This window comes from Strigops habroptila, chromosome 7 (genome assembly GCF_004027225.2).
Source record: "Strigops habroptila isolate Jane chromosome 7, bStrHab1.2.pri, whole genome shotgun sequence".
NCBI lineage: Eukaryota > Metazoa > Chordata > Aves > Psittaciformes > Psittacidae > Strigops > Strigops habroptila.
In genome coordinates, this window is record NC_044283.2 from 59325116 (window position 1) to 59349475 (window position 24360).

Consider the following 24360-nt stretch of genomic DNA (forward strand, 5'->3'; position numbering starts at 1 on the left):
AGGGGAAAAACAGATGTTTGTCTTCAGATCTGAGAGGGGTGAAAGGAAAAGGGGAAAACCCCTTATCTGGATGAAGTCTAAATCTTTTTCTAGTACATTTGTTGTAGGTTTCTTGTAGGTTCCTTGTCTCTCTGCAGAGAAACAGGAATCAAGACAGTTAAGTAGTTTATTGCATTAGGAAACCTGTCACGGAGAAGAAATTAAGGTAGAAATATGACAGAACAGAGCCCGAGTGTCCTGGTTTTGGCTGGGATAGAGTTAATTTTCTTCCTTGTAGCTGGTGCAGTGCTGTGTTTTGGCTTCAGTCTGAGGACAAAGCTGATAACACATCGATGTTTCAGCTGTTGCTCAGTAGCACTTACCCTGATCAAGAAGTCAGGATGGAGCAGAGACAGGACGCCTGACCCAAACTAGCCAAAGGGATATTCCATACCACTGCACGTCATGCCCAGTATATAAACTGAGGGGAGTTGACCATGAGGGGCTGATCGCTGCTGTGGTGAGCAATTGTGCATCACTGTTGTCTGTAGGCTTTTTACTTTCTCCTTTTTGTTTTATCTCTCTCTCCTTGTTAATTCCCTCTTTATTGTTAGTATTATGTTGTGCTCTATTTTAGCCATTAAACTGTTCTTATCTTGACCCATTGGCTTTACTTTTTCCCTCATTTTCTTCCCCATCCCACCGGGGCAGAGGGGGGTGGTGAGCGAGCGGCAGCATGGTACTTAGTTGCCAGCTGGGCTTCAACCACAACACTGAGGAAGACACAAAACACCATCCTCTGATATACTCACCAAAGGACCAGGATACGTGTGCAACTGCTGTGACCTCTGACTTGGCATTGTGCCATCTTCCTTCAGAAGTAACACTGCAATATCATTTTGTTACACTTCACATGATATGTGACAGTGTGCAAAGGGACAGAGCAGGCTTTTGTGTGAACCCAGAACTCAAAGACTTGCAAGTAACTTCTAGAATCCACAGTGATATCACATGCAGCTTTAAGTCCCAATTCCAGAAAGGGAGTTACGTGGGAAAAGGCATTCAACTGCTGGGGACAGTTTTTCTTCAATTAGTGAAAGATCTGATGCATGTCACTAGCTTCACATGTGAAGTAAGAGCTCTGACCTGGCTGCTGTCTCACAGTCAAAAGATCTTGGTTGGGTGTTCTGAGGGGTGGCGTTGCTTGGAGGGAAAGTTGGTGTACTGCTCTAACTCTGAGGTTCAGCTGCACCTTGAATTGTGCACGTGCAGCTCTGTTTCCTTCATCTCAGAAGGTTTAGAAGCACTGCAAAAATCTTCGTGAAGGATAATCAGGATCATGAAGAGATCTAGGTGCTGTTTACGCAGTGACTGGGTAGACCTGGACTTTCCAGCCTGGAAAAGTGGTCACTGAGCATGCTGTGGAAGAAATGGGGAAAACTCAGTGCTCTGGAGAGAATGAGTAGTAGTGAAGTGTTTGTCACTCCATGCAAGAGCAAGGGCACATCAGATGGAAGCTAGTAAGCCGAGTTATATAATTATATATAATCACGGAATGGTTTGGTTTGGAAAGGACCTCAAAGATCATCTAGTTCCAACCGCCCCTGCCTGCGCAAGTCCTTTTTGAAGCCTGTTATGGATGGGCTGCAGGCGGCACTGGATGAGTACTGCAAAGACAGATCTCCAGAGGGCCACTGAACAGACAAACAGCTCTGGGCTCAGGAAATCCCCTGCGCTGAAAATACAAGCTGGGAGGCTGAGTGGAGGCAGTACCGTGTATGTGAGCCCGGCGGGGCGGAGCGGGGCGGGCCGGGGGAGCAGCCCTCCCGCCTCCCGGCGCTCCGCCTTCCGCCCGCTGAGCCCAGGCGAGGGAAGCGGCAGTGCAGGGGGCCGTGCCGAGCGGAGCCGAGCCGAGCCGAGCCGAGCCGAGCGGAGCCGAGCGGAGCCGAGCCGAGCCGAGCCGAGCCGAACCGAACCAAACCAAACCAAACCAAACCAAACCGTGCCGTGCCGTGCCGTGGACGATGAGCGCCTGCAGGCGGTAGAGCAGCGGCTGGGGCTGAGAGTTCCTGCGGCCACTTCAGGTACTGTCCGGGGTGTCTGCAGCGTTCGAGTGTGCATCCGTCCATCCATCCGTCTACTTGCTAGTCCTAGCAGGATAGTCTCTTTCCTCCTGGTGTTTATATCCTTACAAGCTGCCCGGTTTTGTACAGCCAGAGCTGCTTGTTTCTGAGGGATCAGGATATTGAGGAGGGGAGAGCGACTTCAACTCAGCAGAAAAAGCACTTAGCGGTGCAGTGGTTGGGTCCTTCTCCCTGTCCCTTTCCCTGTATTAAGATGGAATGGGGTCCTAAAACTGCACGGTGTGATCTTTCTGTTGCTATAGTCCTGGGAGAAGCTTTCCCCGTTTCTCCTCAAGCCCATCGGTTCAACTGATAGCTGTTTTTTTTTGGATGGGAGGGATGAAAAAGCAGTGATGTGCCAGATTGTGGTTGTAGGGCTGTGTAAAATGGGGGTGTGGCAGGACAGGTGGGGGTGTGTGTGGTGTCACCTGAATGTGTTTATGGGCTTCTCTTTTGCTGGGCATCTGCTGTGTGTGAATGTGGTAAAACTTAAGGCCCTCACCGGTGCTGAATGAGGTGGGAACAGTTCAGGGGCAGATGGAGAGTGACTGTTAAATGACCCAAGGCCAATGTGTTGCTTATCAGTGACATTTACTGCGCCTAGGCCAGCCTGTAAACTAAGGAGGCCCTAACAACAAGCAGCGCCTCCCTGTCCGCCTGTGTGTAAAGCTAAATATAGCACTGAGGGATGAGGAAAACACTTTCAGAGGAGTTTCAGAGGAGCTGAATACAGCAAAGGAGAGCTGACTCCTCTCAAAGGGGAAGAATGGCCTGAAAAATCAAAAGAACCATGGACAAAGAGGTACTCTTTACCTCAGATAGACAGCTATCTGTCTTTGTGGAGAGTGTTGGGTGGGTTGCTTTCAGTGGGATTACAGGCGCAGTGGCTAACACAACATGCTGTCTGTGGGAAATGGGGACTTGGGCAAGCAGGACCAGGTCTCTAGCCTGTCTCTTTATTTTGAAAGCTGAGAAAAATGTTTGAGGGATGGGTCCTTCAGACTTATCTTACAGCTTCCAAATAGGATGTCCTGGAGACAAGCTGATAATCAGCTGAAAATCATTGCTAAGTATACTCAAGACAAGTGGCTAACTGGTAAGCTGTGCTGGAGAGACTTACTAGGTAAAACCCAGCTCTGATTTTGGAGTAGTGATGGGGATATTACTCCTTTAAACAGGCAGGACTGAAACAAGCCACTATAGGTTCTGTTAAGTCTTTGTAAAAGAGGAAGGAAATTACTGTTTTACTGGGGGTTAAGCTCGCAGCAGTGCCGCACACTGGGTAAAATGCTTTTTAGTATGGTGCAATGGATCCCCGTTGACACACACTCTTCATGGTTCCTTTCTGTGGAGGTTTTGTGTTGTTACGCATGCTCCAGTTGTATGAGTTATCTAAACAGTCCTTGCAGAATGCAGTGAGTCACCGTACCTGTTCATGGTCTGTAGGGTGAGCTGCTGTCACGCCCGTGTCAGAAATTACAGGCACAGTTCAACACTGGAGCCCCATCAGTGAAGAAATGTGAACTGAAGAAAAAATTACAACATGGGAGTTTATTTTTATGGGTGGGATATTTCTTTAGGTACCTTTGACTAAATGGCGACCTGGTGTTATCAGTGGCATTGGTTTTTCCCTTTGCTACAAAGCTAAATGGTTAAAACTTGGTAGAACTGGTATTCTCAAGCACCTCTGAAGTGATCATCTGTGAAAGGGTTAAGTGATGTTTGGGGCTAAAGAAGCTGAACGCCTCTGATAATAGGGACACATCGTGGCTCTAAGCTTTTCTGAATATTAAGCTCTAGGCATCTTCTGCAAACAGAGGAGGTGTAGGAAGTATTGGATGGCTCACACCCCAGAGATTTCCTACATAACTCAGAGAGTTTAGAAACTTTTTCTGTGCAGGTTGCAGTCAGTCAGCTAGTGCTGATTCTAACTGGAGTGTCATAATGCTTAGAAAATGTGGTGGGAACTCAGTGAAATGACTTGGATAAGAGCAAGCTTTCTGGTGCTCATCTCTCTCTTGCACATCCCTGATGTGGGTGTGTCGTTCTTTGCAACTATGTCCCTGCTCAGTTTGTGGAGCTGACAACTCCTTCCATTAACTGAGATCGTTCTCACCATTTGGAGAGATTAGCGTCAAGACTCCAGCACTGTGCAGGGTAGCTGTCATAAGTGATTTAATTTAAGGCATGGTCTTCATTTAAAGCATGGTCAGCATGGCAGAAGTCAGCTCTTGATTTTTGAGATGATCCGAACCATTTATTTGCTTGTATCTTTGTGCAGTGTTTCTAAAGTAAAAGCTAATTTTGCCTTTGTCTTAACATGACTTCCTTTCCTCCACTTATCTGGGCACTGTTCTGCTGTTCAGTAGGTGGTTGGACAGTACAAGAAGAAGCTGTCAGTTTGAATAGGATGCCTGTGTTTCAGTGAAAGAGGTAGAATTTGTCCTTGCTAATACTTAAGCATCTTTTTCCAAATGTTAGTAGATACGCAGGTGTACTCTGCAAGCACTGACAAGTGCCCTTTGCTTGGTGTGGGTTTGTGGGACTGAGCCACATCATCTAATAAACACTTGGCTAGAAAATGAGCTTGCAAACAAAAGTTCCAGAGTCGTTTTGCAGCCACAGCAAGGACAATGCCTAATTTACAAACAGGAGGCAAAGGCTCTGCCTCTCGCTGAAAGCTATTGCTAATTTCTCCTCTATTATAGCTGCCGTGAGAAGTAGTATTAAAAAAGCTGAAATCACTACAGTGAGGAACATTAAAGGATAATATTCAGTATGGCAGTGTGCTTAATTAGAAAATTAACAGGATCATGGAAACAATGCAACTCACTCTTAACTAGGCAGCTCTAGAATAGCATTCCATGATTCAGATCCACGTGTTCTGACTGTTTTGGTTTTGATTCATTAAAATGCATCTTCTCCCCAGAGTAAAATGTTCCTCGGGTCACCTGCTCCTCCTATAGAGTCAAGTACTCTGCTTGCGTCTTGTTGCATCTGGAAATAGGGCCAGAAATACCAGGTTACACACCAGTCAAGAGGTGAGCCTGGGAAGCTGTGCATCAGGCAGCACAATGAGACATTTAGATTCATAAGCAGTAAGACAGAGGATAAATATGCTTGAGTCAGACTGGGGAGTGGGATATTTTCTGAGATAATTGCTCTCATTGATACAAGGCCAGGTGCTTTCCGCATGAAAGCAGCATGCTGACCTGACAGAACCTGCCCATCAGGGCTGCAGGTTGATCCTCCCTCAAACACGCTGCAGGGATTCAGACACCATTAGCCTGTATTTACAATGATCTTTTCACAACCTAAGCCGGTGTATGTTTGTTCAATACCATACCTACTGTGTGTTGACTTAATAGGTGTAATTGTTTCAAGGCAAGGAGACTTTGACCCATTGATTGCAAAGCCCAAGGGTCCACCTCCAGTCGAGCATGGGAATTGCTGTTACATCTTAAAGGCTGACACAAGCCAGCAATTGCAGTGTGAGTGGAGGAGATTCCTGCTATGGCTCTGCCTAGACTAGGGAAAAAATCCTCTTCAGTCAGTTTGGCTGGACTTGATTCTTCTTCTTTGGCTGGACTTCTCCTTGATTTCCCAAGGAGCCAGTCAAGCCGACTGTAACCAGCTGCTTTACAAGTACCCTGTACCTTAGACCCAGCTCTGGTCTAGAAACTACTGGCCGATATTCAGCCCAGGTATAAATCAGTGTGAGACAAGTGTAACTGATCCGTATACAGAGCTGTATTTGCTTTCTTAGGTGCCAAAGTGGGACTATCCATTTTTATCTTCAACCTAGACATTAGAAGGTGTATTTGGTTTTCTGTTGCTGTGGTTTTTTTAACTGAAGTATTTCTAGTACAGAAACTCTAAATATACTGGTTTCAGCCTATGTCTGTGTCAGTAAAAATTCTGTTCATGGAAACATAAGGTCTTAGTAAATGGAAAAACAGAGATTATGTGAACTGTTCACCTTAAACCAGCATTTTTACTGCATCATCTAAATGAAAAAGAGACATATGGTGATGAGGTTTTAGGTAGAACCAGTTAAATTACATTAAGTACTGTTATTTAACACTATTACAGCCTGCTGTTGTAAATTATAACTTGGCTTTCTATTATGATTATAAAAGGGAATGGTGCTTTCTTCTGAAGCATATTGTAGGTTTCACCAAAAGGCCAAGCATGGATGTCTGTGAAGAGCAACATCTTTTGGATTCAGAAGGTGTCTTTCTTTGATGAGGTTGAAGAAGGAACCGTGTCAAGACAGCTTCGTGCTTAAGGCTAGTACTGTGCTTCTGGCATTAATATGGTGTGATACACCTTCAGTACCCCTTTAGAAAAAAGATCTTGGAACTTAATGAAAGGAAATAACCCCACACTAATCCTTCTTTGTACCGCCAAGCACAGGAATGCAGTAATGAGAAACTGAGTGACTTGACTAAAGCCACGTGTGGAGCTTGTAGCAGAGTCAGAAGGAGATCCAAGATCCCAGCTGCCATGTCTAAGCACTGAAAAGATGCTTTTTCTGTTGACTGTGCATGGATCTGTGAACAGTTCCTGATAAAGCCAGTTATTACTGTGAACTAGTTCAGACCTATGCTTAGCTACTGCCTGTGAAAATAGAGGAGGTGTATCTTTTGCCCTAGGTCACCTGAGATGAGTTAGGATTACAGAGGTTCACATTCCTGTCACATAAAATGGATCATATTCCCCAAGGTTAGTGGAAGTGTAATACCACATTGCAATCAGTGATACTCTTCTAATGACAGTGTAGGGAAATCTGTTTCTGTCCCTATTGACAACATCAATTTTCTATTTCTTCAGCTAGAAGTATGCCGGAGGCAGAAAGCATGATATAGAAATTACGAGTGTCAGGGTTCTGATTCACTGGTGGGGATGGCATAGCACGGATGGCATCGCAGATCCCAGCCGCCCACCCCACCCCATGCCCCATTCCTGGACAGCTGAGGGACTGTGAATCAGCTGCTGAATCACTCAGTTCACAGCGTGATGTTTTGAAGCAAATTATCACTGCTGTTTGCTTGCCTTAAAACTCCTGACTGCAAACTGCAGACGTTCATCATCTGATTGATGAGCAGCAGTGCAGGAGGCTGGGGTGGTAATCTCCCCGAGTCTGTAGAGCTCTGCACCTTGCTGGTGGATGGGAACATTGATGGAGCCAGACTGCCGCAGGCTGAATAGACAGGTGGGATTTTAGTCTTTTATGACTGTAATACGTAAGAATAAATGGCAAAACTTTTCTGTACTTCACGGGGTGCAATTGGGGGAATGCTGTGTGCTCCTACAAACCCACCCTGCTTCAGTAAGTTAGAAAAGCATAAGGCTTTAGTAGCATGCATATGCTTTCTTTGCATTTAATATACTTGTACTCTTATTCCAAAGATCTCAGTTTTGCCCTCCAGCTGATTTCTTGTGCTGGCCAGCCACTAGGCTGGCTGCCTTTCCTGATGGGATTTGATTTAGAACAAAATATAACACATAGGACTGCAGAGATCATACTCAGCTCATGCACTGGTTTGGCTTTAAACAAAGTGCTTGGAGGACAGGCCATTTATGAATTTTACTAAAGGAAATAGTTGGGGGGGGGGAAGCTGTTTCTTAACACAATCCCAGTATCGGTTGTCTGGAAAACTTCTTTGCTTTCAATCCAGCTGTCTGCTCGTAAATTTTGGTGTAAAAGAGTAGCTACATGCATTGTCTGTTGTTTAAGATGGACAGTATTTCATTGCAAGCTTTGGCTGGTCAGAGGCCTTTGTGCATCCTTTTCTATTTTATTCACTCTGTAAATCACTCGAACTTCACAGGAGTCGCTATGGAGCATGCAATGGACTAAACTTTTCTGGAATCTCTGGTGGCTTGTGACATATAATTACTGCTGTTCTAATCCATCATGTTACTTCTAACAGGTACTTATCCTTTATGGTTAATGTTTTTAAACTTCTCCTCTGAAATGACTATATAAAAAAAAAAATAATTGCAGGATTATCAGAGATTTACAACATTAAACACACCCCTCCCCCCTGTTTATGGGAGAACAGCCTTATTTTGTCTTTTTTAACAATTGTGGCCTCCTCAGTTTTAACCTGCAGATGGAAATGTCAGCTGTGTTGTCATAATGGCAAGATACAACTGTGTTGAGAAAGCTAATACGTGTATGCTCCTCTTTTCATGTCCTGTGTTTCAACGCTGCTGCTTCTGTGTGTCCAGCAATACAGGCAAATTGTTTCATATGCTTTGGTTGGGAGGAACATATGTGCTGTCCTCTCCCTTGGCCTGGGTTATTTTCCTGCGATTAGGATTTTTTCCGTGATGTAGTTTGCCTGCGTGCGCTTCTCTAGTACTGCAGGAATGCTGTGGCATGGCCACCCTCAATATCATTAGACTTGCATTGCTCTTCCTCGCCCACAGAAGAATATGGGGAAAAGGGCAGAAGGGGAGTTGATTCTTGAGGCTCAAGCAGGTGACATGGATTTATAGCCCATCAGCATTAAGAGGATCTTGTTTTCTTCCCTTTTCCACCCTTGCAGATTTTGGGAAATTCGGGCCATTCTTAACCCCCCAGCACTTTTCCTAATGCTTCCAAACATACACTCCAATGCATTCATATCCATTTTGCAGTTCATTATTCAAGGACTTCAGTCTTGAGTGATTCGGGATCTGCTTAATTACTGTGCCAGAGGTCTCATACATGAGTGATCAGTCAGCAGTGCTGCATCTGACCTTCCCACATTATCAGCTGGATCTATTTATAGATCCAGGAAAGAGTTCCTTTGCACATTCAGGAGGAAAAAGCCTTTCATTTAAATTCAGTTCCTGGTCTGTTTTTTGCTTATTGGGGTTTTTCTTTTTCCTTTTCAGCCTATTGTTACCTGGGTAATTTTTTGAGAACTTTACAAAATTGTTCATCCTCTGCTGTTCTAGTGAAAATGAAGAAGTATCTCAAGGCTCAGTCAGGTTCGTTATGCCTGCCTCCGGTCTCTGCTTGCCCTGCAATTTGCTGATCTCTACTGTGTGCAAGATGTACTTCTACAGTTATGTCACTGTCCAGCAGTTGTCACGTATAGATAGTTTTATTCCTCTTGGTACTCCCTGGTGGATTCCTTTTGAGTTGCTCTTGATCTTGCGCTCAATTTTAGGAAAAAAGCCCATGTTGCTCCTCTTTCCATCTCCTATGTGAGTATGAAATACCATTCTGTACTCTGCCCCTGACAAGGTACAGTTAATAGGAAGTATTTCTAGGAAGGACAATATATAGGAAGGAGCTGTAAGTCAAAGTTGGTGCTGAAGTCACTCTGCCAGATTTGTATGGCAAATTCTTCATGGAAGCAAGAAGGCTTGAGCTGGGATAGTTCTGTGAATTTAGTTTCTGCATGTAAGGCATGTGAAACACTGATGGGGAGGTGTTCCGGTTTCTTATCTTAATAGCTTCAGCTGTAAAATTTCACTTTATGTTTCAGTGCAAAAAAACTCAACAATGCATTGTAAGCAAATCAAACACACCCAGCTGTATGGAATGCAACCAGTGACCTCTGTGTCTGGTATGGTTTTGTTTTGTGTAGCCTATGTTTTATTGTATAAAATACTCTACACTTTTCAGAAATGCTTAAGAGAAAGCTGGATGTTGCTGGCAAGAACCTAGTCCTTGCTTCCTTTCTGTATTTTAAAGCTGAGGTTCATTATGACTTGCTCAGACTTTCCCAGGTTGGTGCAAGCTGTTAAGATTCACAGTCCTTTCTCCAGCAGTCTTTTGTTTTGCCATACCTCAATATTATAATGGCATCCTTAAGAATAATGGGGGATGGTAATCACCTGCTAACTGTGGTTTGGGGTTTCTGACTGTATGGTGAAGCAGCTCTGAGGGGGTGTAATTGCACACCTGAGGTTTGCATCTTCTATGAGGAGGAGGTGTACCTTGGGACTCACATCGCATTCAATCACCATTCCTCTGGCTGAGGGTTGTAGTATGGGAGATACCTGTACATAACAGAGGAGCTGAAATGCTTGGCACCTTTTGTGGGTGCCACTGAACCCCTCAGTGGGTGCTTCTGCAAAGGATACAAGCTGTCCATATTGTTGGTTTTATTTTATACACTTGATGTGCAGACTGAGCTCTTTAATGTAAATGAAAACAAACCAATGCAACCTTCCACTGTTGCTGGTAGAAATCACATTTTTTTTTTCCCATTGCTGAACATAGAGGTTTGGACAAGCACTTGGCAGCCTGGAGGCTACGTCTCTGGTTCCTTGAGTTTTGCCAAACTGCAACTCAGCTCCTGCAGGAAATGGTGGGGGTTTGAAGCGCATTGTCTTGGGCTCTGGCTTTCTATTTACACTACAGTTACTGGGAAGGTTGAGACTTCTTTCTTGTCAGAAGCTACTCAGAGTCAGAATTTGGACCTTAATGCCCAAGATCTCATGTTCTCCATAATGACACTAAATGCAGAAGACATGTTTTATTCCTCTTTCCACAGTGCAGAGAGTTATCAATGTCTCTCTGTCACAGGAGAGCATCACTGGTAGAGCCAGGAAATTATTTCATTGCTCTTTCCTTCAAGTCAGATCTGTAACAAAAAAACCACCACTCTTTTCCTTCTTAAAAACACAGCCAAAAAAGAAAAGAGAGGAGAGATAAATGTTTTCCATGTTAGTGATAGCTAAATGTTTCCAAAGCCCAGTTAAAAAGTTCCAGTTTTAACTCTCAGGATGTTTTCGTGAGAATCATATTTCCTGTCTTTTTTTTTCTAATTCTTGCTCGTCAGCCGTTGCTCGGGTTTATCAATATTTTTAGGTGCCTAGATCCCTCTAACGTACCTGCCAAGGCTTTGTGGACCAGATTCTGCTCTGTGACCAAATTTAAATTCCACTCGAGTTGTTCTGAAGGCAGGGTTTGGTGGTTTTAGCTCCTGAGCTAATTAGAACTAAGCATGCTGCTTTGTGTCTCCACCTCCATATAAAATGCAGCACAAGAGTCAAGGTCATGGTAATAAAGGAGTCCTGTTGGAAAAGTGCATGTGCTGTATGAATCATCCTGTTGGCTATGCTATGTTTATCTCTGTCACACTTTGATATCATCCCTTTTCATCACATGGAGAACATGTCCTGCATCTTGTTCACTTACAAGTGAAATCCTCTTGTGTCTAAACGTAGACCATACAGAACATCTCTCAGCTAGTACAACTTGATGTGTCACTGAAGCAGAATTGAACCACCCTATCAAGTAGCTTCCTTGTGGCAGGTACACCCGCCCCAACAAAATCCCTTTCGAGGACCTGACCAAAGCCCACGGAAGCTTCCCCCCATAGACAAGAACCCAGGAGAGCTTCCCATGTGCACATCACCATATGGTGGTGGCCGGTGGGTGCAGGGGCAGGAAGTTGGGTGCTGAGCCCATGGGGCTACGTACCCATATCTGACCACAGATCAGACTCAACCAGGGTATAAAAGGAGCCCCACTGAAGAGACATTTGGAGTCAGTCCTCCTTGGAGCAGCGGGTCTGCAGCCAGGGTTTCTCCCCTTGGGTCAGGAATCTGTCCAAGGAAACCCCTTGAGGTTGAGAGCCCTCTCTTTTTAGGTGAGTATTGTGCTTTTTGGATCATTGGCCATAAAGTTTAAGAACCAGCAGTGTCGTGACAAATCCATGTAACATCCTGAATCTGCAGCTGATGTTGGTGGAGCTTTAATTGAGTTTGAACAATAAATTTGTTTAGCCTCAATTTATTGGTTCCATGACATTCCTGAAATAGATAGCAAACAAGTGAGCCAATAGGTACCTTTCAGGGTCAGACTTGGGCATTTTATTGTTATGAATCAGTATTATTATTAATGACCTCACGACCTCTTGTCTTTTGATGAGGCACTAGGAGGTTCTGTGTGTCTCAAATTTATTTTCGTCTAAAGAAAGGTCCACGGGGTCCTGGGAGTAATTGATGTGCTGAGAGCTAGGGGACTGCAAGCTTCAAAAAGGTCTCATTCCCTTTGTGACTTACTAGAATTGAAGCACTGCCTGCTGACCTTCTAAAAAGCCTTATATCTTAATGGGTAGTAGTACATAGTGTGCATGTGTAAAATGAGGAGTTGGCTGGTCTCTTCTCTCCAGTAGCAAGTGATAGGACAAGAGGTAACAGCCTTAACCTGCACCAAGGGAAGTTTAGACTGGATATTAGAAACAATTTCTTCACCGAAAAGGTGGTCAGGCATTGGAACAGGCTGCCCAGGGGAGCAGTGGGGTCACCGTCCCTGGGAGAGTTCATAAACTGGGTAGATGGGGCATTTAGTGACAGAACATTTTGGATTTGTTCAAGTTTGTGGTTTGCACTTTGCACTCACACTCATGTGAGCTTTACACAGTATGAAAAGCTAGGAAATGCTGCAGAAGGAGCGTGGCAGTGGTTGGGTTGCACCTCACCTGTCCAGTGATTTTAACTCTCTTGTATAAGAACCTTGTTTTGTTCAATCCCACACCTCATTCCCTTGTGCTGTGGCACGTGTATTTACTTTATTCTTCTCTTCTCCCAATTCATTGAGCTAGATGGCACTGGTCAGTGGTTGAGCAGCTGCACAGAGTGACTAATGTCACTTTCCAGACATGGAGACTCCTCACTCTTTCCCCTTTTAATGCAGATATCTTTTGGCATCTCACGAGGTGTGTTTAGCACAGGTCATGTAGGCCAGGAGGCTCTTTTCACCATCCGCCTCTGTCTTTGCAACCGTTTTTGGCTTTCTCTTACTGTTTATTTAGTGAATCCCTCACTCTTGTGCTAGTTTGAATGCCTCCATTGTCTGGACATGCTGCCAGCAGCAGCAAGTCTGTGGCTCTCTGTGTGGTGCTTCAGGTCCCCAGGAATCTAGCTAATAACTTAATAGCTTCTCATCTCCACTGAGCTCACTCTGAAAAGTGCTTTGTTCAGAGTCGTGGAGCACACAGATGGCAGCATGCTATTTATCTCCAGGCTGTCACATCACTAGTTGTTCTCAAAATGGGGTGCCTTTACAGACTGGTGTTTGCTGAGGTCTGTGGCTTTAAAGAGGCTTTTCCCAAATAGGATTTGCTACAATGGAGAGAAAAGCAACAGCATCTGCACTTACAATGGTGGCTCAGGGGCATTAATGCTTTTCTCAGGCACATGCACATGCTCTGTCAACATACGAGCACAGCAGCCTGTGGATATTATCTTCTCAATTTTATCTCCCGTCTCACAGTTGTGAGGAGGATGGGAAGCAGTGTGCAATACCTTTAAGCATTTGATCTGTCTGCTCCGTAAATGCAGATGACCCAGTAGCATTCATAGCCCAGTAACTGCTTTAGTGGAGTTAAAATGAGAACTTCCAGTCAAGGCTATAAAACCCAGGTTCCTTAAACTGGCAAGCACTGCTATTCCCGGAAGGCAGAGGAGGGTGGAGGAGAGGGAAGTAGGTTATAACTCAACTCTCGAGTAATCATCAGAGAGGTTTTATCTCTTGGCCTTTGGACATCTTCACTAGAAGAGCTCTTGGGTGGTCATAGCCCCCTTGCCATCCACCCACTACTCTGGATGACTCAACAGCCTGCAGCGCTGAGTTATCTTTTCCTTGGTAAGACATTTTTATTCCACAGGCACTGAGATGCAGACTGGTGAGTAACTAACTGCTTTGTTTTCACTTAAGAATGAAGAAAATCTGAAGGTGGAAAACACAGGGCTGAATTTTTCATATTGTCTCAGAATTTGGAGGAAGGATTTAACAGATCTGTGGCTCTGCTCGCATCTGTGATATCATTGGTGAACTTGGACAACCTTGGTAAACAACTCAGCGAGTAGGTGGAGACAGATGCACTGAAGCATCAGGCTTTAGCCTGGGTCACAACCTGTCACACTGTAATTGCAAAAACCCAGTACTGATTTACCAGGGTGGAGTTGGGAACTCGGAGCTTTTGTCTGCAGTTATATGGCTGTCATATTGCATAAGGAGACATAACCTCACACATAACCTTTTCAGGACTTCAGTCTCTCTCCCTCTGCACTGGCTGGGGCTGTGTGAGCCCTAGACAGCCTGAACATGCTTCCTCATCAGAGTGCTGTTCCTATGTAGCTACTGTCAGGATTTGTCCAAAGTTGTCACTGAATATTATGCCACATCGCTAAAACTTTACAGAAATTTTGAGTTCCCTGTCAGGATTCTCGTACTTTCTTTCTGACTCTTAACCTTGACATCTTATCTGTGATTTACTGAAGAAACAGCAAGATATAAAAGTGCCTGGCAATTGCAATAGACAGGCAGTGACAAGAGCCTGCATTGGCCCTTTCCTGAGAAATCCACAGGAGCTGGAGGACAGTACAGCCTTTACTGCTGTGTGCAAGCAACCCAGGGTGTGATGTTGGGTTTTGTTCCTAGTGTAGTATTATCTCTGGAGTTTGGAATGCCTCTTATGTTTCACCTTCGGGTAATGATCCCATACCTCTTTGTGTGTCTCCTCAGGAAAGGATGCCACAAACGCCTCCCTTCACAGCTATGTTTGACAGCAGCGGCTACAACAGGAACCTGTATCAGTCAAAAGAGGGCAACTGTGGAGGCCTCTATTACCATGACAACAACCTCCTGTCAGGTTCTCTGGAAGCTCTAATCCAGCACTTGGTACCCAACGTAGATTACTATCCTGACGTAAGTCTATACACCCATATGGCTAAGGCCTGATACATCTTATAAAGGGGAACTTTCACATGTGCAGCAAAAGAAGAATGTGTCACATCAAATTGCTAAGGAAGGGGATCAAATGACTGATCAACAATGATAGGATAAACGTGTTTCATGTGAGTGCAGCAAGCAGTACCTCACTGCTTGCTGCACTCACCTAGAAAGTCTAATTCTTTATTACCCTTTTTGTGAGGTGCACAAGCCTGGTGACTCATTTATAAAGTACCTAGTGTAGCTTACTCTTTGATGGATTGGATGTATCATTGACCCTTAAAAATCTGACAAATTTAGACAAGCAAGCTGAAGAGAAAGGCATAACCTCCAGCGTGACAGGATGAATGTATTTAGTTTAGAAAGAAGCATATTTCCCATTGCTCCTGTGAGGTCCACATGTATCTTGCAATTAGCAACTGAAGTGTTGAACTAGTATAGCACTGCTCAGAATCAGCAGAGGCTGGATATGAGAACAGGACATTTTTTGTCTGAGAATTTTTGCTCTGTCTAGATGCATCTGTGCATTGAAGCATCTCATAGGATTCTTAGAAAAGAAAAATTATATCAAAAGGTCAGGGGGCAGTTGGGAATGACCAAAAGATGATGAAACTGCATCTCTGCTAGTTGAAAGGCTCCTGCTGGAGACATAACTCCGCTTATATTCACTTTCTGTTATCATCATAGATCTACCCACATTTACCAAGACAGGATCTTTTTTAACTTGGGTCAGAGTTAACAGCAGCACAGGACTGCACTTAAGCTAGTGCTTATCCAGTAATGCTTAATGTAAAATTTAACTATATAGCAATTTAGACAGCAGTTGTTCAAACATGATGATTTATTTCAAGTCCCTAGAACCAGAACATTGTCAAATCTTTCTTGTGGGTGCCATAGATACTTAACTACTGGCAATGTGGAGAGTGGAGAGGATATTTTGAATAGCCATCTCTCAATGAGTTCAAACCATGATATATGGAAAACTAAAGCAAAATAAGAAGCCTCTTCTTATAATCTCAGAATGAGTTACTAATTTTTATTGTGTAAAATTAAGCTATGTAGTTCCTTCTGCTTTCACCTACGAGGCAATACTATGAGAAATGAACAGTATTTGGCAATTCTTGAAGGAGCGCTAAGTCGTAGTGTGCAATTTACTGAGTTCAGGCAGGCAAACACAGCGTAGTAAAGATGGTATATATGGCAAAATTGAGTCAGCTGAACAATCTGGTCAAGTAGCATCTTTTTTTGTTCTTTTTCTGGAGACTCTTTACTTTCACTAGCAATGTGGAGGCAGATAAGATTTCTCTGTTGGTATTCTAAGTAGACTTGCAGCATGAATTTTAGTACACTGTCAGGCTAGAAAGAGTTATGTAATCTGGTAATGGCTCTTGCAAAGTTTTACTGTAGAGCAAGAGAAGATGAGCTGAAATTTTATTCTGAGTAATTGCAGGTACTGAGCTTGTAATAAGGCTGTGTGCAATAGGAGAGCTGAACCAGCCCTGCCCTGCCTTGTTTTGGTTAAATCTTGCATAACTTTGCTTAAGCATGAATTTATAATGCAGATGCTGGAGGAATTACAAGTGTTAAATTAGATGCTTGCTGCTCTACTAATAGCTCTTGGCACAGCCACATGCAGAGTTTTCTTCTGCAGATAGTAAAGTATTAGGAACCGACTTGTCAGGAACACATTTTGAGAAAATATAAAACTGGTGGTAATTTATCCCTTTCTCTGGCTTCCTCTTGTTTGCAGAGGACATACATCTTCACCTTCCTTCTTAGTTCGCGCCTGTTCATGCATCCGTATGAGCTCATGGCCAAAGTCTGCCATCTGTGCATTGAGCAGCAGAGACTAAGCGAGCCTGGGCTGGACAAGGTAAGATCCCTCACTCTCAAGGACTCCTGTTCCAGTCAAATGTCTCTACCCTGCCCACAGCAAAATGTTCCTACTCAAGAGAGTCCTGAGTAGGATTAAGAGATTGAAAACCTGATAGAGCAACTAGAATTTGACCCTTTATTCACTGATTCACGGTAAATTTTCACACCACTCAGCCTGTCCTCCATGAAGACTTTTGCTGCTGCTGCACTGTTTGTTTTACTGATACATGGGCCAGAAACAGAAGTGCTTGCTGTTAATGATGCATCCTGCACTGGCCCTGCAGTGGTTGCTTTTGTTTCAGGGTTCTCAACATCTTGATGTATAATGCCAAAATATTGGAAAGACATAATGATGAATTAAGCATATCAATGGGAATGACACTGACCGGTCTCACACGCTTAAGCTACACTCTTGCCACAGTCTTTGTGGAGTGGCTTAGATTGCTGGCCCCTTTGCGTGGGAATGCATGGGGGCTTTAGTGTGTGATGTCTAGAGTTTATAGGGGCAGGATGTGGACATTTGGATAGAACCTCCCCCCCAGTAGAAAATTACCCAAATTAAAGATACTTGAATAATTCCATTGCTTATCACTTTCATTGTTGGTGGTTAGCCATAAATTACGGAAACACTAATAAATGTCTTGCACTGAAACATTCCTGATAATGAAGGGAATCATTCTAAAAATTCCACCTACCTGGGGCTGGTTTCCAGGTCAATTAAGCCAACAAGTGTCTCTTCATTGGCGTCAAATGGGTATTTGCTCTAGCCTGTAATACAATGCTGAATTAAATTAAACTTAAAAATTTAACTGACTTTCATACCCTTATGCTCCACAGTATCCTACAGAAGGGAATTTTATTTCCTTTGGGTTACATATGTGGTGTATTGCTGTTACATGTAACATTCCTCCTTGCTGTTTCCAAATAGAATCAGATACAAAAAATTGCACCCAAAATCCTACAGTTGTTGACTGAATGGACAGAGACGTTTCCTTATGATTTCCGAGATGAAAGAATGATGAGGAACTTAAAGGAGTTGGCACAAAGAATAGCCAGTGGTGATGAGGTAAGTTGTCTGTGCACAAAGCTATTGTATAAAAAGGCATTCCTTTAATGCTGTGATATTGCAGGTTTGTTATTAATAACAGGATATGGATCTGGGTGGTTAAGCTAACTTATTATGAAGGTGCTGGTACGCAAAAAGTTCTGTCCAGTACCTAGGCCTAGGAAGAAACCACATAGAATTGGCAGATCCTTTCCAAAGCACAGGCAAGGTTTGCTCCATCACTAAACCCGTATTATAATTGCACATTGTGCAGACAGATGCAAATTGGTGGGAATTAGTACTTTTAATTTTAGTGATTCTGCTTGGGAGAAGCTAGACAAGACACTGGGAAGCCTTGCATATCTGAGAAATCCCTACCCATGTTGATAATTTCTTCAGTTTGTGTGAGTAAGGTGTGTTGGAATCAGGCTTTTGACCTGTAGGTCAATGGAAGAGTTACTGCAGGTTTGGGAAAAAGTTTCTGTAAGAAAACGTTACCAGGAAGAATTATCTTCACCTTAAAGCATCAGATATGGTCTCAGAGGAAGTCTGTCATATTTCTTCCTCTGGACAGAGCACATGAGGAAATCACTTGACCTTTTTCTAAGTCCCAGTTCTCAGATGGAAGTAAAGTTTCATGGAGGTATTATGAAATATTTTGATGCTTAACTGATGCTTGTCTTGTAAGTACTGAAACAGACTCAGTCAAAAGTCAAAGCTTACATTCACTTAGTGGAAATGCAATTAACAAGGTTTCAATAAACAGATCATGTGTAGCTGGCATAATACTAAGATTACAAAAGACATTGGAATGGTATTTGGAAGAACTGTAAATGCAAAGAGCAATTACTAGATGGCATTGTGTTTCTAGGGTTCCTCAGGGGCTGATGTTCCTTATGTAAGCTTTTGAATAATTATATGGATGAGGCAGCAAACATCATGTTAGCAAGCATGTAGGTAAGGTTTACTGGGAGGAGTTGTAAGTGCTGCAAAAGGCCTGGAAAGATCTTGAGAGACTATGAACAAGGATTGAAGAGAACCAACCAAAACTGAATTTGGAAGCTGAAATATATTTTGATGTTGTCAAAGTGGGGAGGGACAAAAGAAGGTGGGACAAGAGAGTGAGATGCAGTATGAAATACTTGATGGGCAAGCTTAGAGTTGCTGCCAGATAGTTTACAGGGGGCTTTGGACTGTAGAGAGGCAATAGGTTTGCCTTCATTGTAGGGGTGACAGGAGGCACCTTTCCTACTACAGTGCTCCTGCACTGCTGCTTTGTTTCTGGGTACTCTTAATAGGAAGGTAGGAAACTGAAGTTCTGTTCAAGGAAAAGTAGTAAGATTGAGGACTCGCACCCACTTGAAAAATACCCACTAGCACAAAAAGAGAAAGCGAGCTGTATAGCCTGCGGGAAGTTGAGCTGGTGAATGCAAGACTGAAATAGCAACAGGGAAGGGTTTTCTACAGTGAAGCTTCTGGCAATACAGACAGTTTAAACAGTGAAATCATCTATTAAGGGCAGATGTACAGACTGCTAGAAAATGAGTGCTAGGGAGCGATCTTACTCTGGCAGTGAGCTATAGATCTTTTCTGGCTCTAGCTTTGAGCTTTTTTTGACTTTGAGATTTTGTTTAGAAAGACAAAGGGAAAGCAAGCACTGCAGTAAATTGACTTGTGGTATTGTGAAGTGCTTGGAACAGTAAATGGCAACTGGCTTGACCTTGCTTTTCTACAGATTGCTTGGATTTGTGTGAGTCGTTACCTTGAAAGAAAGGTATGAATGAAAGAAGCATTGTTTCCTATTCCTGTTCACTACATCTTTTCTACTTGTAGCTTCTTATTCTACTTCCTGAATTACTGTGCTCCAGTATTGTTAAGAGCTATTAGTAAGAGTCCAAATAAAACCATTCATCACGCTAACATATTGCTTCATTATAAAAAAAGGTCCCTGGAAAAACCTTGATGGGTTTATTTTTCCCCTTCTTCTCCCTTAATTTAATTCCATTCCTTCAACATTTTCCCTCTCTGTGTCCCGAGAGGTCGTCATGCTCATGAGATATTTCTAGATTGTTCTGGTCCCTTTTACCAGTTAACTGACCTTTCTTTCAAGGTGTATCTTTTGAAGACTTTCCCATCAGCCATTGCCTCCCATTTCCAGATTAAACATTTATCAGTGGCTTTTTCAGTGAAACACTTGCTGAGTGTATGCAGTCAGACTGAAGCTACTTCCTGTATCTGATGTCTTTTTGTGTGCAGCCCAACACTGCACTGACTTCCCTTTGGTTTCTTTTGATCCCACCATGATATTGTATAGTGAGATTGAGCATGGAAACTCATTTAACATACGATATTCCATATCTAGCAGGCAGTAATGCTACTTGCAGTCACTATCAGAGGCCAGACACAAAGCGTCCCATCACTTTGTCCTGTGTTGTCCAATCCTCAGTGTTTTTTAAATATAAATAAATATCAGCATTATCAGTGTGAATATAGAATCAAAAATAAGACTGTGGGACAAGTAAGTGGAAATGGTAAATCTAATTTAGAGGAAGACTATATGCTTAGGCTGACTGGTAGCCATACAGCAATCAAATTAACATCTAATTGATAAAAGACATATTCTGTGAGTATGTGTTGTTACATATATATAGAATCATAGAATCATAGAATCATAGAATCGTAAGGGTTGGAAAGGACCTTAAGATCATCTAGTTCCAACCCCCCTGCCATGGGCAGGGACACCTTGCCCTAAACCATGTGGCTCAAGGCTCTGTCCAACCTGGCCTTGAACACCGCCAGGGATGGAGCATCCACAACCTCCCTGGGCAACCCATTCCAGTGCTTCACCACCCTCACTGTAAAGAACTTCTTCCTTATATCTAATCTAAACTTCCTCTGTTTAAGTTTGAACCCATTACCCCTTGTCCTACCACTACAGTCCCTAAGGAAGAGTCCCTCCCCAGCATCCTTGTAGACCCCCTTCAGATACTGGAAGGCTGCTATGAGGTCACCACGCAGCCTTCTCTTCTCCAGGCTGAACAGCCCCAACTCTCTCAGCCTGTCTTCATATGGGAGGTGCTCCAGCCCTCTTATCATCCTCGTGGCCCTCCTCTGGACTCGCTCCAACAGCTCCATGTCCTTTTTATGTTGAGGACACCAGAACTGTACACAGTACTCCAAGTGAGGTCTCACAAGAGCAGAGTAGAGGGGCAGGATCACCTCCTTCGACCTGCTGGTCACGCTTCTTTTGATGCAGCCCAGGATACGGTTGGCTTTCTGGGCTGCGAGCGCACACTGCCGGCTCATGTTAAGCTTCTCGTCAACCAACACGCCCAAGTCCTTCTCTGCAGGGCTGCTCTGAATCTCTTCTCTGCCCAGCCTGTAGCAGTGCCTGGGGTTGCCCCGACCCAGATGTAGGACCTTGCACTTGCCTTGGTTAAACTTCATAAGGTTGGCATCGGCCCACCTCACAAGCGTGTCAAGGTCCCTCTGGATGGCATCCCTTCCCTCCAGCGTATCAACCGAACCACACAGCTTGGTGTCATCGGCAAACTTGCTGAGGGCGCACTCAATCCCACTGTCCATGTCACCGACAAAGCTGTTGAACAGGACCGGTCCCAACACCGATCCCTGAGGGACACCACTCGTTACAGGTTTCCAACTGGACATCGAGCCATTTACCACAACTCTTTGCGTGCGGCCATCGAGCCAGTTTTTTATCCACCGAGTGGTCCATCTATCAAATTGATGTCTCTCCAATTTAGAGACAAGGATGTCATGTGGGACAGTGTCGAATGGTTTGCACAAGTCCAGGTAGATGACATCAACTGCTCTGCCGCTGTCCATCAGTTCCGTGGCTCCATCATAGAAGGCCACCAAATTGGTCAGGCAGGATTTCCCCTTAGTGAAGCCATGTTGGCTGTCACCAACCACCTCGTTGTTTTTCATGTGCCTTAGCATGTTTTCCAGGAGAAACTGTTCCAAGATTTTGCCAGGCACAGAGGTGAGGCTGACTGGTCTGTAGTTCCCCGGGTCTTCCACCTTCCCCTTCTTGAAAATGGGGGTTATATTACCCTTCTTCCAGTCATCGGGAACTTCACCTGATATGTTATTAAAAAAAATGTGTGAGATTAAGTAATGGTCCATCAGCAAATACCTGTTATGGGTGCAAAGTACTGTACCTACTCATCCTTGCAGAGAATGCCTCGAGGTCGCTGCCTCTTTGCGCAAGAGGAGACTGAGCCTCAAAAGAGCAAAGGGATGTTGGTTTTGTGGGCTCAGTTACATCTAGAGGTGTGAGAGGGAACTGGCATTTCCTTCTGCTTTTGTGCCAAGAGGGTTTTACCTCATTACTGGATGTTCATTATGTTCGACTGCTGTTAGATCAGATGCGGGCTAATTACCATGATTTCTTGCTCTCGTTCGGGGGGTTTCTGTGCCAGTTTGCCTGTTCTTTGGGGTTTTCCAGCTAGAGAAGCAGATTGACCAGAATTAGGTGGTTCAGCTTCGTATCGTCACTCATTTTCTCCTTGATTTTCTTGTCAGTTCTGGGTTGGCATGAACCGCAAATTCAGGAAAGGTTTTTTTTTTGCTTTGAAGCTTAACCCACTCATTATTATGTGATTTCCACATAAATTCACAGAATTCATCCTGATTTTTTTTCATTCTCAGTTGATTACCACCTGGGCAAGAAAATGCTTCATGAAGTTCTCTTACATGAAATTTCAAAGAATTTGGAAGGGAATCAGTCAGTGAAACAAGTCTGTGTGTGTCACCCGACTACTGTTTATGGAAGCACAGCACTTGAAGTAATACTTCCGTGTCTTCCTGAGGAAAATTTAGATTGTTTTCTTCAAAAGTTTGATATCCCCTCTTCTCTCCCCACTCACCCCAGGGAAAAGTTACACTCTGTGTATTTGTCTAGAAAATAGAAATACATCTAAGCAGAAAGCAACTATTTACAAAGTAACGAGACATTCAGCACTGGTAAACACAACTGACTTCAAGAATGAATGTGACCCAAAGTAGTGCTGTTGTATTTGAGTATATTTGAAAATCTGGATCTAGATGATCTTTAAGGTCCTTTCCAACCCAAACGATTCTATGATTCTACGATATACTGTGCTGCCAATAGGTTTTGGATGCTCCATTTTTTTCAGCCACTTAGGTTTTGCTTTAATGGCTTTAAATTGGTATCTGGAATTTGGAAGAGTAATCACCTTGGGTTCAGTTACACAGATCTATCTACTTAAGAGTCAAGTCCTGCTCCTTCTTAAATTTGTCACTCATGTTAACCCACCACATGGAAAGGATTTCAAGGTGAAAGAAAAGAGAGATGGTTTTATCTTCTCCTTTTTCTCAGATTTACTGAAGTTTTAACTCTGTCTTCAGTGAAACTGGTCTTGAATTACTCCAGAGAGAAGCAGGCCCTTCTTTCATTACTGAATGACCATATCTTGTTTTTTTATTGTGATCTTAAAACACAGTACTTTCATTTCTTGTATTTTGTCTGGTGATGGGTGGTACTTTTCATGCAGTAGATTGTGCACGTCTTTTTTTGCTCTTCCTTGAGCTAGCTGGGTCACTATTGAATCTGTGAGATAATCAGATTCCTTTTGGTCTGATGAAATGCCAATATTAGAAACTCACAGATCGTTGATCACAGATTAAGTTGACAACAAATACAGCTATCAGCATTGACCTGTTATGTTGTCATGCAGGCTTTAATACTATCTTCTCACGTTTTGAAAATGTATCCTGATTTTTTTCATGTCGTGACAGATATATCGGAAGAATGTACAGCAGCTCCTCCAGAACCTGATTCGGAAGCTTGCCACTGTTAGCCAGTATGAGGAAGTACTTGCAAAAATTAATGCCAAGTCCACAGATCGCCTCATGGTTATAAAGACCAAGCCCCAGTCCATTGAGAGGGACATAATCACAGTCTGCAATGATCCCTATGTGTTAGCTCAGCAGCTGACACACATAGAGCTTGTGAGTTGTTATACTTCAAGTATGATTTCATCCTTCCCCTCTTTTTGAAATGCACCTTCACATAGGATATGACTCGGCTGCTCGTGTGCTTTATTTAGGAGAGACTCAATTATATTGGACCAGAAGAATTTGTTCAGGCGTTTGTGCAAAAGGATCCTTTGGATAATGACAAGGTAAGTGGAGCAGATCTGAAGCAGCTCTGAAATGTGGCGTTTAACATGCTGGAGCTCAGGCGTCTCATGAGCTGGAAGTGAGGTCCAGCAATAAGCAAGGAGCAGCAGAAACAAGCTTTATAGTGAAAATGCTTTAGTATTCCTCTTAAAAATGTTGAGCTCCAGAACTCAGCCAAAAAATTGACTTAAATTAGCACATTTTCTGGGGGTTTTTTTCTGATTTAAGCAAAGGGAGAACTTAATCCTGTGAAGGTGTAGGTCACCTATGTAACCTACAGCTGGAAAAAGCTGAGTTTAACTTTGGCTTTTGCATTATGCATTTTCAACAACCGTTTTTCCTTTTAGTAAATTGAACTCTTTGCAGCAAACTGGCAAGTGGGGCAATTTGCAGGTAGACCACACATTACAAAAATGGGGCAGCGAGCCAATCAAAATGGTCAAGCTAATCTCCAAAGTTAGGATGGATGCAGTAAGTTAATT

The 24360-nt window shown here is 43.5% G+C and overlaps 1 protein-coding gene across 2 annotated transcripts in view; it reads left to right on the forward strand.

Moving 5' to 3' along the window:
* The first annotated feature begins 1814 nt into the window (after positions 1-1814).
* The window catches only part of RASGEF1B (RasGEF domain family member 1B), a 33398-nt gene continuing 10852 nt past the window's right edge, over positions 1815-24360 (forward strand). Inside the window, exons 1-6 of one of the 2 annotated variants that reach the window (XM_030492892.1) lie at positions 1815-2063; positions 14587-14769; positions 16544-16666; positions 17597-17734; positions 23495-23707; positions 23806-23880. In XM_030492892.1, the coding sequence (XP_030348752.1) occupies positions 14593-14769; positions 16544-16666; positions 17597-17734; positions 23495-23707; positions 23806-23880 (726 nt within the window). In that variant the 5' untranslated portion in view covers positions 1815-2063; positions 14587-14592. Of the gene's footprint in view, positions 2064-7860; positions 8039-14586; positions 14770-16543; positions 16667-17596; positions 17735-23494; positions 23708-23805; positions 23881-24360 lie in introns of those variants that run through there. The other variant, XM_030492893.1, reaches the window with a different exon arrangement.